Genomic DNA, 14217 nt, shown 5'->3' with positions numbered 1-14217 from the left:
CTTTTATAAGATTACAGCCAAGAAAACCCTGTGGGGTGCAGCTGTACTCTGAAGCACATGGGGTGGCCAGGAGTTGGAATTGACTCCATGGCAACGGGTTTGGTTTTTTTTTTAAATACATAATACTTAATACATAAATACAAAGAAATGAAATGTTGAAGACATAGCCCTGTTGCAGTGCTTTAATAGTATCTCTTTAATTAAAAAAAAAAATTTTTTTTCTTTAATTACTGTTGATTTTGAAAGTAGTATTTTAAATAAATGAGATTAAATCATTAATATTTAACTAAATGTAGGAATGAGGCACATTCCTTCAAGTGTTTTCCCTTAATTTGGTTATCAGGGTCAAATTGTATGCTTAACTCCCCTAAAGCGTCAAGTATGGTTTTTCTCAGCTCTATTATCCCTCCATCTCAGCACATTAATGGGACATAGAGCATTTCTATAAATGAGTATTTACAGAATTAAATTGAAAGCATTCTATTTCAATTTGTGTGCAGGAATGGGAATGTACCCTTATCATTTTTTCTTTTGAATATGAGGTATAACACTTAGTCATCTCATTCGGCTACCACTTAATTACCGAGTTGACTCTTTTTATTCCTACTTTGATCTTGGGGAAGCCGTCTAGTTTCCAACAAAACATTCTTTTTATACTGTTTAGTGTTTTAAAAATTGAATTCCAGGTTGTTATAAAAATGTTATAATCTACTCACTTGCGTTCTAGTCTTCTTTCCCTGATATGCACCCTTCCTTCATCTTACAGATTTGTGTGACTCCATTTAAAATGTTTCATATTTGTTTCAGAGCAGCAGACATTTCTTAGCATGTTGCCAATTATGTGGACAGACTGCTCATGCTGGGAATTATGTGCAAAATTATTTAAACTATATATAGGAGCTAAGTAGACTGCATATTGTACTAATTTTTAAGTTAAATGATATAAGCCATAGCTACCTATCGTGATAAAGAAACAGTGAGTGAAGCAATTTGACTAGTATCAATAGAATTACTACTCAGGTAATTATTTCTTCTTGGTAAGTATTGGGCAAACGGATTAAATATCATGTCTCTAAGTTGTAGCACCTTTCCATTGTCTGCATGTGTTCTGTTTTGTTCTGGTGTGCCGTGTTTCGTTGGTGTCAAGGCCGTTATGCCGATACATTTCATAGTCATAATCATATTTTGTAGTTGATGTGAACTCAACAAATGAATTGTTTTCTTCATCTTCCTATGATTAGGTGATGACACGATGACAGGCGATGGGGGAGAGTACCTCAGGCCGGAGGATCTAAAAGAGCTGGGCGATGACTCTCTACCCAGCAGTCAGTTCCTGGATGGCATGAATTACCTGCGATACAGCTTAGAGGGAGGGCGATCTGACAGGTATTCATGTAAAGCTTGTACTTGATATCAAGTCAGAAGTGTGTGCAACATATTTTAATAACAATAAAAAAAAAATAGACACACTTATCGAGCACTTAATAGGTAACCTCACCAATCTCAGCTGTTAGCATTTTATTTTATTTTTTAACACCTTTAAGAAGTACCCATTTTAAAGAATAGGAAACTGAGGCTTACAGGGATTAAATAACTTGGTCAGCATCAAACAACAATAAGAAGTAGAGCTGTGATTAATAAAGAGCTGTGCTTTGAAATCTGTTCTTAATTCTCTGCCACTTTATTTTTAGTCAAATGAAAAGGACAGTTTTGCCTGATAGACACACTTACTGACATCTAGAAACACTTCAGTCTCCTTGGTTTTTAGTGCTATAATTTCTGTGAATAAAAGTATGCTGTGAGGAAGGTTTCAAAAGAAACAAATTGCGAAGTAAAATTTGCCTGGAACTGACTTTTTCGTGAAAAAGAATCAGAACAGAATTTCATGAGAGCCTGATACAAAAAGCAATCTTAGCAAATCTGGGGGAGCTCAGACCTTACAGACAGATCTGGGGTGGTTTATATAATATTCTGAAGTATAAGAATTATATTTTGGTGCTTAGTGATTGGTACAACTGGTTTTTGTCATTTTTTGAGGCAAGCCAAATAAGAGCATCCCACCGTACCTTATCCAAAGTGGGACTGCAAAGTTATGTCAAGTTTATGATTGTCCATGTAGTGAAATGAAAATGTCTTTTGCTGACCAATGATATCAGGTTTATAGTCTTAAAACCAGCTCAATTCTAAGCTGTTTTATGAATATTTAGCATATTTAGAACTTAAATAAATTCTATAAAGAGCAATCAACTTTTAAAGGGTAATTAGCAAAAACAAGCTTTTCTTGGGCTTCGTTGAGCATCGATACCCTCCCTTTCCTTTGGTTTTAACAATTCAGTGTGCATTTAGTGAGTGTTTTTCTATGCCAGACTTTATGGTAGGTGCTGGGGGCGCAAACATGACTAAGATACGATTGCCGCATTCACAGTCTTATGAGGTAAGAGAGGCTAGGCTAGCGGTGCGCAAAGCGTTACTGAGCCTTCTGGAGGAGATGATCCCCAGCCAAAAGAGAATGAGGAGTAAGAAGAGTTGGTGAGGAGAGGTGGAGGGGGCATCTGAAGCCTTAAAAAGCTCCTGAACAGAGCTTGTGGTATGTGTGAGCAATAGAAGCAGTGCAGTCTTGTTAGCGTGTAAGGGGGGCATAGGGAGGAGAAATTGTACTTGCGTTTTTGATGAATCAGAGGATGAATTTTAGAGAAAGTTGTAAAAGGGCTAAACCTGGAGGCTCTTTAAGAACTGTGATTTGCAGTTGTTTAGAGAAGGCTTGAACACTAATCTTATTGGTAGCCATTAAAAGGATTTGAAAACTAGAAAAATTTCAAACAGTCAGATTTTGTGAGGAGCCTGGTGGCACAATGGTTAAGTGGTCAATTGCTAGCTGGAAAGTCGGTGATGGGAACCCACCAGCCACTCCACGGGAGAAAGATGTAGCAGTCGGTTTTTGTAAAGATTACAGCCGTGGAAAACCTATGGGGCAGCTCTACTCCATCCTATAGGGTTGCTATGAGTCCGAATCGACTTGACAGCACACAGCAACAGATTTGGTGATGGTATATATAGGTGGGGTAGGTAAAGAAGAGGAAGGAGATTAGAATGACTCCTTAGCTTCAATGGTTTAGACAGATGGATCCTAAGGGAAATGGATACAGAAGGAGGAGCCACTCTGGGCACGGGGGCAGAGGGGGCTGGTGGTGATGTTAGTATTGCATATGTTGAGTTTTGACACGTTGATATATTTGGACTTTATAATCTGAGATTCTTGGTAGATTTCGATATTTACTAAAATAAAATGTTTATGGCTTTGTATGTGTTCTGACTGTGAGTAGTCATGCTACTGTCAGCCAGAAGCCTTTATTTTCAGCACGATCGCTTTTATTAAGAATAACTGATTCATTTGATCCATTTTATCTCTTTCAAAGTACTTAGAGTGAGAAAGAATTTACGGTAATATTTCCTATAAAACAGGGGCAAGTGGTTTGCATACTTATTAGCATGTAAAAACAGGACACAAAATAAACAAGACATGATCTGACCTCCAGGTCCATGCTTTCATTTCTGGAACCCCAGATGTTTTCATGATCTCCAAAATGGAGTTACAGGCAGCATCCCATTTTCATGGTTTTCTTGTTTCTTTTATTTTATTATAATTATTGTTTGCTTAGGCAGTTTGATATAAGTAAGTTACTTTTTTTCGGTAACCATGTCTCCTTTTCATTATTTCTTTATTTGGTATGCCTTCAATAGTACCATGCCCAGGTAGGTATTACATGGCATGAAAACATGACCTTCCTGGACCCATCAACATCTCCCTGCTCATTGCTCAATGTGTGTGCGCACGCTGTGTGTGTGTGTGAGGGTGCTTATATTCTAGAATTATGGATTTATTATCTAATTGGAATTTTTATTAAATTTGAAAGCTAGAAGAGGAGAATGTATTACTAGAACTAAAGTCTACAGCCTGATCCCAGGCGTGACTTTGTTTTAACTGTCACATTGCCACCTTGTGGTTGAAAACACGCTAGCATTGTCTTTGCAAAACTAACCTAATTTTAGCCTGTACCTCGTTGGAGATGATAGAAAAAGGTTTTGAAACAGAAAATGTATACGATTATGGAAGAATAAAAACACCTATAAGTTAGTAAATAAAAATACAACCAAGCTCTGATTAGTTGGATTTTGTGTCTCTTTTCTTTCATTATTGCTTACAAATTTAAAAAGCTATCCGAAGTCAAGGTAAAACACTGAATAGTAAGTCACCACAGATGAGATAATAAAGAAGTTTCTTCATGTATAAAAGCAAACACATTGAAATTTTTGGATATTCACTTAGTCAGTAGAGTTGTACAACTCCATTAATTGAATGTCTAATAAATATTGCAGTTTACTAAGGTGATAATTGTTACACTTTTCAGTGTAATTACAAACTTTCACAGTAGCTAACGTGTGTCTGTAATAAAGCAGTTGTACCATAGTGAAAAAAAATAAATTAAGACCATAACAAAGCCTTTGACACATCCGCTAGCTGAATGGCAAGTAAAACTTTATGCCGATATGAGTCTGAGTAGTTACCAATTCATTAAATGAACAGCAGGACCTCTAACTTAATGAAAATAAATGACCACCCAATTGCGGAACATCTGAATCGTTTGTAATGTTTTAATCAGGGTGAACAATTTCTGATCAAGGGACTTGAATTATTCAAGACCATTGATCTGACCATTTTTCCTTCAGGGAGGATAGTTTCTCCACTGATGGAATATCCTGGCTACACTTATTTCATTTAGATAGATTCTGTGACAGATTGTAGAACAAAAGAACAATTAGAAACTATAAACACTGATTAAATATCAATTAGCATTTCGGAAGGCAGTGAACAGAGTAAGCTACAATAACCATAGAGAAAGAGGCGTTCAGACATATGCTTCCTACTTAACTGTTCTTCTTCCCCCCTCTGTCTCTCTAGCTGTCTTCTCTATCTACATATCCTAATATTTCCCTTTCAGAATTTACCCTGTTTCCTTGTGGTGATGTGTAACTTTCTGCCTTTCTTTCCTCCTTCTTCTCTCTGTACTTCTTTCCTGTGGTTTTTAGGAAGGACAAAAGAAATAACACCACACTCTACCTCTCCCAGTTCCAAACTAATGGAGAAATAGACTCTGGTGTCAGGTAGATGGATATCAAAAATCCTGATATTATTCCTGATATTACTTTATTACAGGTTGTACAATTTGACTTCACATTTATAGTCAAATGGGTCTGTGATACCCCATTCCTGAAATGGACAGATTTGTCCACCCAGCCGTAGTCACTCCCTGAGAGTAGCAGTTGAGACATGAGTGCTTTCTTTGAAAGTTTGACATTTACGATGGTGGCAGTCACGTCAGTAGGTTTTATTTATTTACCATTCGATATGTTACTATCCAACCTAAATTCCTATTTCCCCTTTGAGACCTATGATTCTGCTAGTCCAGTGCTGTATTGAAGGGTCAGTTCTACTTAGTGACATAGCCTCTACTTGCCTCTTGGCCTTTGGTACTGTTCATTCATAAAAGTCTAGCACCTTTAAATTTGTAAACGTTTTGCTTCTGATTCCATGGATAAAGATGATATAATTAACAAATCTGGACCCAATAGAAACCATGAGATGGGGAGATAGTTGAGTCTATAGACAAACTGTATAATTTCAAGAGTTTGGGCCCTCTACTATTTTTCTTCCCAAGGGCCAATTCAAAATTAAATAAAGGAGAATAGGATTGAAGAGCTTCTGACTAGTGCTGGAGCCCTGGTGGCACGGTGGTTAAGCGTTCTGCTAACTAAAAGGTGAGCAGTTCAAATCCATCAGCTACTCCTTGGAAACCTTACAGGGAAGTTCTACTCTGCCCTACAGGGTCGCTATAAGTTGGAATCAACTCAAAGGCAATGGGTTTGGTTTTTGATTTTTGATCCAGTGCTGTTTACCTGTGCTTGGTACAAAGCACATACAAGTGGAACTTAGCTATCTTTGCAGTTTAAAGTGAGGGAAAAAGTTGTTCTATTCACCAATTGGGAAGCAGCCCCGGTGGTTCAGTGATTAAGTGCTCAGCTGCTAACCAAAAGGTCAGTGGTTCAAACCCACAGCTGCTCTTCAGGAGAAAGATGTGGCAATCTGCTTCCGGAAAGATTACAGCCTTGGAAACCCTGTGGAGCAATTCTGCTCTGGCCTGTAGGGTCGCTATGAGTCACAGTTGACTCAATAGCAATGGGTAATCCACCAACTGAGACAAACATTTACTGACTTCAGACTCTTTTCCTGATAATTTAGTCTCTGTCCCAGCCTCAAACTCAAGGTCAGTTAAAAATTAGCTATGGCAGCCGGCAACCTGTTTATGAAGTACTTCATCAAAAGCCAACTGCACAGTTGTAAAACCCAGTCGCCATATAAGCTGCCTTCAAGCGTTGGGGGCTAAAGCCCCAGAGAATGGATTTACCAAAGCATCCAGGCTACCTCCTGCCCTGGATTTGTCCGAAGCCTCAGTCTTCTCCAAGAGCCTATATGACATAAAATAGCTGATTCCTAAATTAGATTTAGATTTCATTTTATTATAAACACAGAAACGTATGTAGATATAAACACATAGACAATCAACTCCTTTTGTTCGCGTCACTTACCATCTGTATACTTGGAGTCTATTTTCTTTGGTGCAAGCCTACCTGCAAAATAGGAGGGACAAGGTTCTGAATTACTTATGAATTACCTACAAAGTGATGATTTCTTTGAAAATCATTGAAGCTGGCTATAATGATACCTTATAAAGATGACAGTAAATGGCATATAAAACTAGGTATGTTTGAAACATCAAAAAATAATTTCTACCAAAAAATATGCTACTTTGACATTTAGTCCATAATTTTGCAGTGCTTCACTGGCCAAATACCTGTTAGCAAAAAGTAAATGAAAATTTGCTTCTATAAACATTGTGGAGTCTTGTGTATCTTTTTTTTTCTTTTCCCTATGGGCTTTAGGCTAATATTTTGAATAGAGATCTTTAATTCTTAGACTAATATGTGTAAAGTATAGTTTATTTAAGATATCAATCTATATGTCATTTGATTATGCAAATTGATTAAGAAGGAATGAAATTATATCCATGAGGATATCAAATTTAACCCATCACCTTGGAGTAGATAAATGAGAACTTCGAAATTTAGATTTATCAAAAACCTAAAGCACTGATTTTTAAGGCCTAAATTCCATTTTGAAGCCAAAGTTCATTTTTGGTTAGTGTCCAATGGCAATTTGTTTATTTGCTGGCAGGTGTGTCTGTGTTCTGGGCTGGTGCTTAGAAACATTTTCTTCTGCTCTTGCATCCCATTGTCACGGTAACAAGCATTCTTTGGCTCTTCACTCACCACACACAGGACATGCAAAGGGAACAGTGCTCTCCTTTGAAATAATAGCATTGTTGGAGACACCAGAAACAAACAAGAGGAACTGCACTTCCGCAGGAAGCATGCGTCTGGCCACAGTTCATCTCACTCTGTATCTTCCAGGGGAAGGCACCAACATTCAGTCATTCAGTTTGGAGAGAAGGAGAAAGAGCCCTGTAGAGAGAATGAAAAAGGATGAGCGAAAATGAAACCTGTTCTTTCATTTTGTTCTTCTCTCTGAGGGCAGTCTACTTTCTCTCTAATGTTTTTCTTAATTACAGGGGGATTAACATTTAACACAGATTTAATCAATCTCTACTGGAATTATTACCTGTGTGAATTTCTCTTGCTGGCAGTAAGCAAGCTACACTTGCTGGTTGCAAACATTTCTGGGAAGAAAATGAATCAGATTAGGAGTATCAAATTTTAACTTCTGGATTCCCTTGTGCCCTTGCCATTGAGTGGTAGGAACCAGTGAAAAGGTGTGTTCATTTAGCTGTTGGTCAGAGAGGTAGGACAACACAGAGCCGTGTTGCCTTCCCTGACAGTTGCGATTTATTGTCCCCCTGGAAGTTGCACAGTTAGCTAATAGTTCGCTTTTTTCACTCTCCCGCTCGGCTCATCATTTCATCCTCCCAACCCTACCACTGCTGTTGGTATATGACCATGGCCTCCTGCCAACCTACCAGCCTTCGATCCTTCAGTTCCGACAGGTCTCACACCCTGAGCCATGCCTCCTACCTGAGGGACAGTGCCATGATTGACGACACAGTTGTGATCCCCAGTCACCAGGTATGTGATTTGTTTTGCCTTCATGTCCCTGCTTTATGAAGAGCCTTTTAACATTTCATGACACTGGAAAGAACAATTTTAATTTTTTAAAAAAATCATTCTTAATTCAGTAGACAAGCTAGACTAGGAAATTTGAGGATTTTCCTAAAACATGAGTATTTCTGCCTAGATTTTCTGCCTAGATTTTTAGATTTAGTTAATCTGAGCTAATACATTGCTTATTTCTTCAACTATGCTGAATTCTTCTACAGAGGTTATTCTAAAGATCAGTTCCTTTATAAAATCCCCATTGAAGGAAAAAGTGAGGTAGGATGCATTTAAAGTATGAATGGTATGAGTTAAAATACTTCTCCCAATAATTAAAATTGTTAACTATTAGAAAAGATTTGGCATCAAGTCTGGAATATTTTAAGTATGACTTCATCAGTTTTGGTTGATTGGATGTGGGGAAATAGATGGGCACCTACTTTTCAAAGACTTTATACTTCTGTGATTATACACCAATATAAGATAATTTAAATGGAAATGAATTGTAAAAGATTCATTTGAAATGAGTCAGTCTTATGTTGTATTTTCAAATGAAAGTATTTCCAGGTAATACCGCCTTCCTGTGATACCACTCTTTAGATTTTATTGTATGTTAGTTTAACTGAAAGAAAATATTTTTATTAAATCCAGTGTTCTTTGTGTTTAGGTGTCAACTCTAGCCAAGGAAGCAGAAAGGAATTCTTATCGTCTAAGCTGGGGCACTGAGAACTTAGACAACGTGGCTCTTTCTTCCAGCCCCATTCATTCAGGGTGAGTAAGTCAATATTATGTGTCCAGATCAAGAGGTAAAAAGAGCTGGGAGTGAGAATAACAGCTTTGTCCAGTAGCTTTAGCTGATGGCTAGCTTGCAGTGGAGATGACCTTTGTTTAAACTTGTAAATAACATTGCTTCTTCCAGACAAATAAACCAGCAAAAAAGGTTGAATTCAGCATAGAAAAACTATTGTGTAAAAATAACTAGTAGAATTGAGTCACACAGCTTGCTACTAACCAAAATATACCAGGGGCCTCCTTACAGTTCACATGGTGTCTTTAAGACATCTTAAAGAGATGGGCAAGACCATTTGCTTTCTAGAAAGTTTCTGTTCACTAAGATTAACTGACCAGCTCTTTGAAATAAACACCTTATTTATTTAGAATATGTTTACTTCATAGAAGCTTGATTTACACAAATTTATAGAGGAATTCAAATAGGAAGTAGGAATATAAATAAAAAGGAAAATTTGAGTATAACCAATCATCCATTGTATATACACGCCACTATTTAAGGAATGCTGCCTGTTTACATAAACTCATTGAAAAGTAAGATTTTGAGTTAAATAATTTAAAACATACTTAAAGTTGTTCTTAAGGTATAAGAATTCAGTTATGTGGAATAGAAATTCCTTACAAAGCTTTAAAATTGTAGCACTTCACAATTTGTTTCTTATGGTTTGATAGTTCCAAGTAGTATAGTAATATCATGACTATACATGAAATTCCCATATTATTATTTTCAGTAATGAAACTTTTTTTGTTTTTATTATTCCAACATATTTCTCCTTTCAGGAAAGCATTCTAAGATATTATAGTTAAAATTTTTGGACTTCTTAGTTTAATCTTCTACTAAATAAAGGCTCATGAAATATAATTTAATTATACAGATATTGAAAAATAATCATAATACTCTTTTCCTCACCAAATAAGTAAAAGCTAATTACTGATGCCAAGTTACCCAGGGGAAAGAGAAACCAAATTAAACCTCATTCAAATGTACTCATATATTTTTACATGTAAAATGAAATTATTATAAAATCTTACAGTGAATAATTGTTTAAAAAAAAAAATTGTCTTCTGCTACTGAATTTGTCAACAATGATGATGAAGAAGAAAAAGAAGCCTGGACCTAGAATACTGAAGGTTGTAATAGGGAAGAATACAGAACCCAACCATAATGAAGTATTGCAAGTCCACATCCAGCCTATAAAGTGACAGAATTATTTTAGGCAAAATGTGATTTAACTATGAACAGCTGAAATAACAAAAAGTTAAAGTATTGTGATAATACTTCAGTTTTCAAAAGAAATCATTTACTTTAGAAAAGGATTTCATAAAGGAGTCATGCAAATTACTGAAGGATGTTAAAACACTAAATACCTCAGTATTGTATAAAACAAGACCCATTTATAAGTAATTTTGTGGTTGATTACTTCCAATGAACCAAGATAATCCAGTGGTTAAATTAATCACTAAAGATAAGCATCTTTTAAACCTTGGTCTCTAGTAAACTAATTTTTCTGATAATTTCAAACATTAGCATTGATGATAAATAATTTTCAACTTTGTCTATACATTAGAATCATCTGGGAGTTTAAAAAAATACTGATACCCAGGTTCTACTCCAGACCAATCACATCAGAATTTGTTTTGGTTAAGGCCTGGACATGGGTATTTTCTACAAGAGCCAATGGTCCAGATATTTTTAATCAACTGATGGAAAGAAACAACTTTGTTTTATAAAGCTTTGATTATTGGTGAGAGCTAGGTAATTAATTTATACCTATATCTCTTAAATGTTCTTTATGTCCTCCATTTACTTACATATTAAGTCTTCATACATTTATCAAATTCTACTAAGTCCCAGGCATTGTGCCAAGCACTAAAGGGAATAGATAAGCAAGATCTAGTTCCTACCTTTAAGATGCACAGCTGTATGTTGTTATTTGAAGTTGGATGACAGTTCTTTTTAAGACAGATTAACATAATGGTTTGAAAGCCTGCTTTGGAGTAAAACCAATCAGAATTTAGATGCTGGCCCTAACACACAATATGTGACACTGAACAAGTTATATAAAATCTCTAAGTTTCAGCTGACTTACCTATAAGATGAGTGTTATAGTATTGATCCCATAGGAAAGCTCTAAGGATTAAATACACTTTAAATAAATAGCATTTTGCCTAGAAAGAATAAGTACTCAATAGATTATAGCCATTAGGATTTACACAGACACATCTTCCACAAAACCCAAATTAGTTAATCACAATGTATTCTGGATCTTCTAAATGACAATTCCAGTGTGGTACATATCACAATGGCAATGTTTGACTTACTGGTATTTTTATCAGATAATTTTATTGCCTCTTAGTGTCTCTACTGTAGTATTAGAACAAACAATGGAATAGATGACTCTTATAGAATGCATAGTTACTACTGAAAACTCAGAGATTGAGTTTCATGATGTTGAAAAGCTGCCATGTAACAATGATTTCTTGCTATTTTATTTGTTACACGCCTGAGCACCTAAGTAATGGTTTTTGTATATTTTTCATGGAACTGAGTTTCTTTTTAATAAAGTGAAAGAATTCTTAATCCATTTCTTCAAAATCTGCCCAAAATGTGAGCATTCTAAAAAAATGGTTTTTGATAGAAGGGATAACAATGTTAGCTTTTTTAATGCAGGTGCTACTAATTTGAGTGCATAATATTCTATTAGATTCTGTAAAGAGATGGAAGAAACAGTTTCTACCAAGAAGTAGTACTAGTGATTCTATTTTACCTCTACTTTAAGTTTCCAGTGACTAATGTCCATGATTGGAGCCCTGGTGGCTCAGTGGTTAAGTGCTTGGCTGCTAACCAAAAGGTCAGCAGTTTGAATCCACCAGCCACTCCTTGGAAACCCTACGGGGCAGTTCTACTCTGTTCTATATAGGGTTGCTATAAGTTGGAATCGGCTCCATGGCAATGGCTTTGGTTTTTTGGTAACGTCCATGATTACGGGAGAATAGGTATTGACAATTTAAAAAATCTGTTCTGAATGGTATATACAGCCGATATCTGGAAAAAGAAAGACTGACAGGAGTTTTTTTTTTTTTCCTGTCCCTTAAGGAGTTGCCTTACTAATTCAAAATGAATCTAACATTTCTTTCTAGCATACCCAGTCACGATTATATCAACAAAAGTATGAGAAAGAATTTGAATTTTGCAATACTTCTTCATTTCATAAGTGCATGATGAATCAGCAGATGTAAACAGAATTCCTAGCAATAGCTAGTTTTGTAATTCATTTTAAATATTATTTCAAACTCTTTTTACTGTCACAGCTTTATGGTGTTCGATAGGTGTTTCCGTCACAACCAAGTGCCAGCAACTGAATGTAAATTCATGACATCGTGGTACAAGATGGTATCATAACCCTAAGACCATGAGAGGGTGATCCTTTAAAGGACTTCTCATTCATGGAAACGTGCTGGGGATATTAGTTCCAATAGTAGAAGCTGATATTTGAAATGCAAGGAAGTCAAAGCTGTTTCTCATTTGACAATACAGATGTTTATGTTAGCACCTGTAGCAGTTAATTAAGTTGTTCATGTATTTCAAAGACCCTAGTTGGTTTTAGGTACATAAAGCTAAATTCCTTTCGATGTAGACAAATGTTTCTATAATAGTTAACAAAAACCACTGTTTTGTAAGGTTGGAATTCTGGTTCATTACACGTGGGTACTTTAGTATGTCATCAGATGTGGAAAACACAAGTGAGCCATATGACGCCCTATGACCAGTTGCCATCAAGTTGGCTTCAAGTCAAGGTGACCCTAGGTATACCAAAAAAAAAAAAAAAAACCTGTTGCCATCGAGTCAATTCTGACTAATAGCGATCCTATAGGACAGAGTAGAACTGCCCCACAGAGTTTCCAAGGAGCTCCTGGTGGATTCAAACTGCTGGCCTTTGGATTAGCAGCCGTACCAGTTAACCACATGTGCCACCAGGGTTTCCACCCTAGGTATAAACCAAAACCAAACCCAATGCTGTCAAGTCAATTCTGACTCATTGCGACCCTATAGGACAAAGTAGAACTGCCCCATAGAGTTTCCAAAGAGCGCCTGGCAGATTCGAATCACTGACCTCTTGGTTAGCAGCTGTAGCACTTAACCACTATGCCACCAGGGTTTCCACCCTCGGTATAGAAGTCTTCAAAAAGATCAGACTTGTAGGTATAAAAGAAGTGAAAGGGAGGATTGCCAAGTGGGATTAGAGAAGATGACCCATGAGGAGAATAGCAATCTCCAAAGCATGGAATGAAAGTCTTGGAAAAAAAGCACTAAGACTTTCATTTTCATAGTTGTTTTTATTTCATTTTTACCTACTCTGGCTTATAGTTTATGCTATTGTTTGTTGTTGAAGCTATACTTTAAATTGTGCCTTTTCTTTTTACATTTCTTCTATGGTAGCCCCAAAGGGCATCACCATTATTTTGGAAGTTTTAAAAGTATGAATGAAAAGCTTTCGAGTCAAAATTCTGTTCATCGAATCAGAAGCTTTGTAATTGTACTTTTTTTTTGGAACTTCTTGGACATTAAGGCTTTGCTAAGTGCCCCCACAAACAAGTGTAAAAGAAAGCAACAAATTTATATCCAAGGATTTTGTAACATTCCCAGTAACCTAAATTGGGAGTCACCAGAAAGCCCCCATCCTTGCTTTTCCCCCAGCATTTGCATAGAGCTATATTTCATTTGTATTTCCATCTTTTTTCAATAGATATTGTTTTGGTATATAAATATCAGTTGAAAGTCACTTCTGATTTCCTTCTTTATATTTCACCTTATCCATTCCTTCTCTGTGCTAAAGTATCTATTCTGTTGCAGCCGCGCCTCTCCATGTCTTGATCGTGACAACAGCAGGTGAACTTCTGCATAATTCCTTCTCTGAACATATTACCCATTTCTCTCTCTCTTTCACCATCTCCTTCATTAACTGTGCCTCAGGATGCTTTAGTGTGACAATACTTAGCCAAAGAGATAACACACTTACGTTCTCCAAATCTCATTGCCAAATTCCCCTTTCTCTATGGTGAGGGGAAAGTGGGTATTTTTCATTTCATTGGAAATTAGGTTAGAATGTGTCATAATTAATGCAGATCTACTGGGAAAGCCTGGCCTGATTATGGTTCACCACATCTTCTTTTGCGAGAAAAAGTACTACTTAGAGCTGAAAA

The 14217-nt window shown here is 36.4% G+C and overlaps 1 protein-coding gene across 16 annotated transcripts in view; it reads left to right on the top strand.

The window, feature by feature from the left end:
- ANK2 (ankyrin 2) overlaps positions 1-14217 on the top strand; it is a 765621-nt gene that overhangs the window by 678582 nt on the left and 72822 nt on the right. For all 16 annotated transcript variants that reach the window (XM_049885478.1, XM_049885480.1, XM_049885477.1 and 13 more), the window contains 3 exons: positions 1242-1386; positions 8094-8196; positions 8891-8994. In XM_049885478.1, the coding sequence (XP_049741435.1) occupies positions 1242-1386; positions 8094-8196; positions 8891-8994 (352 nt within the window). The remainder of the gene's footprint in view (positions 1-1241; positions 1387-8093; positions 8197-8890; positions 8995-14217) is intronic.

The sequence above is a fragment of the Elephas maximus genome, chromosome 5 (genome assembly GCF_024166365.1).
Source record: "Elephas maximus indicus isolate mEleMax1 chromosome 5, mEleMax1 primary haplotype, whole genome shotgun sequence".
In the NCBI taxonomy this organism is placed as follows: Eukaryota; Metazoa; Chordata; class Mammalia; order Proboscidea; family Elephantidae; genus Elephas; species Elephas maximus.
Note: the sequence above shows the minus strand (reverse complement) of the source record. Positions and strands in the feature narration are given on the sequence as shown.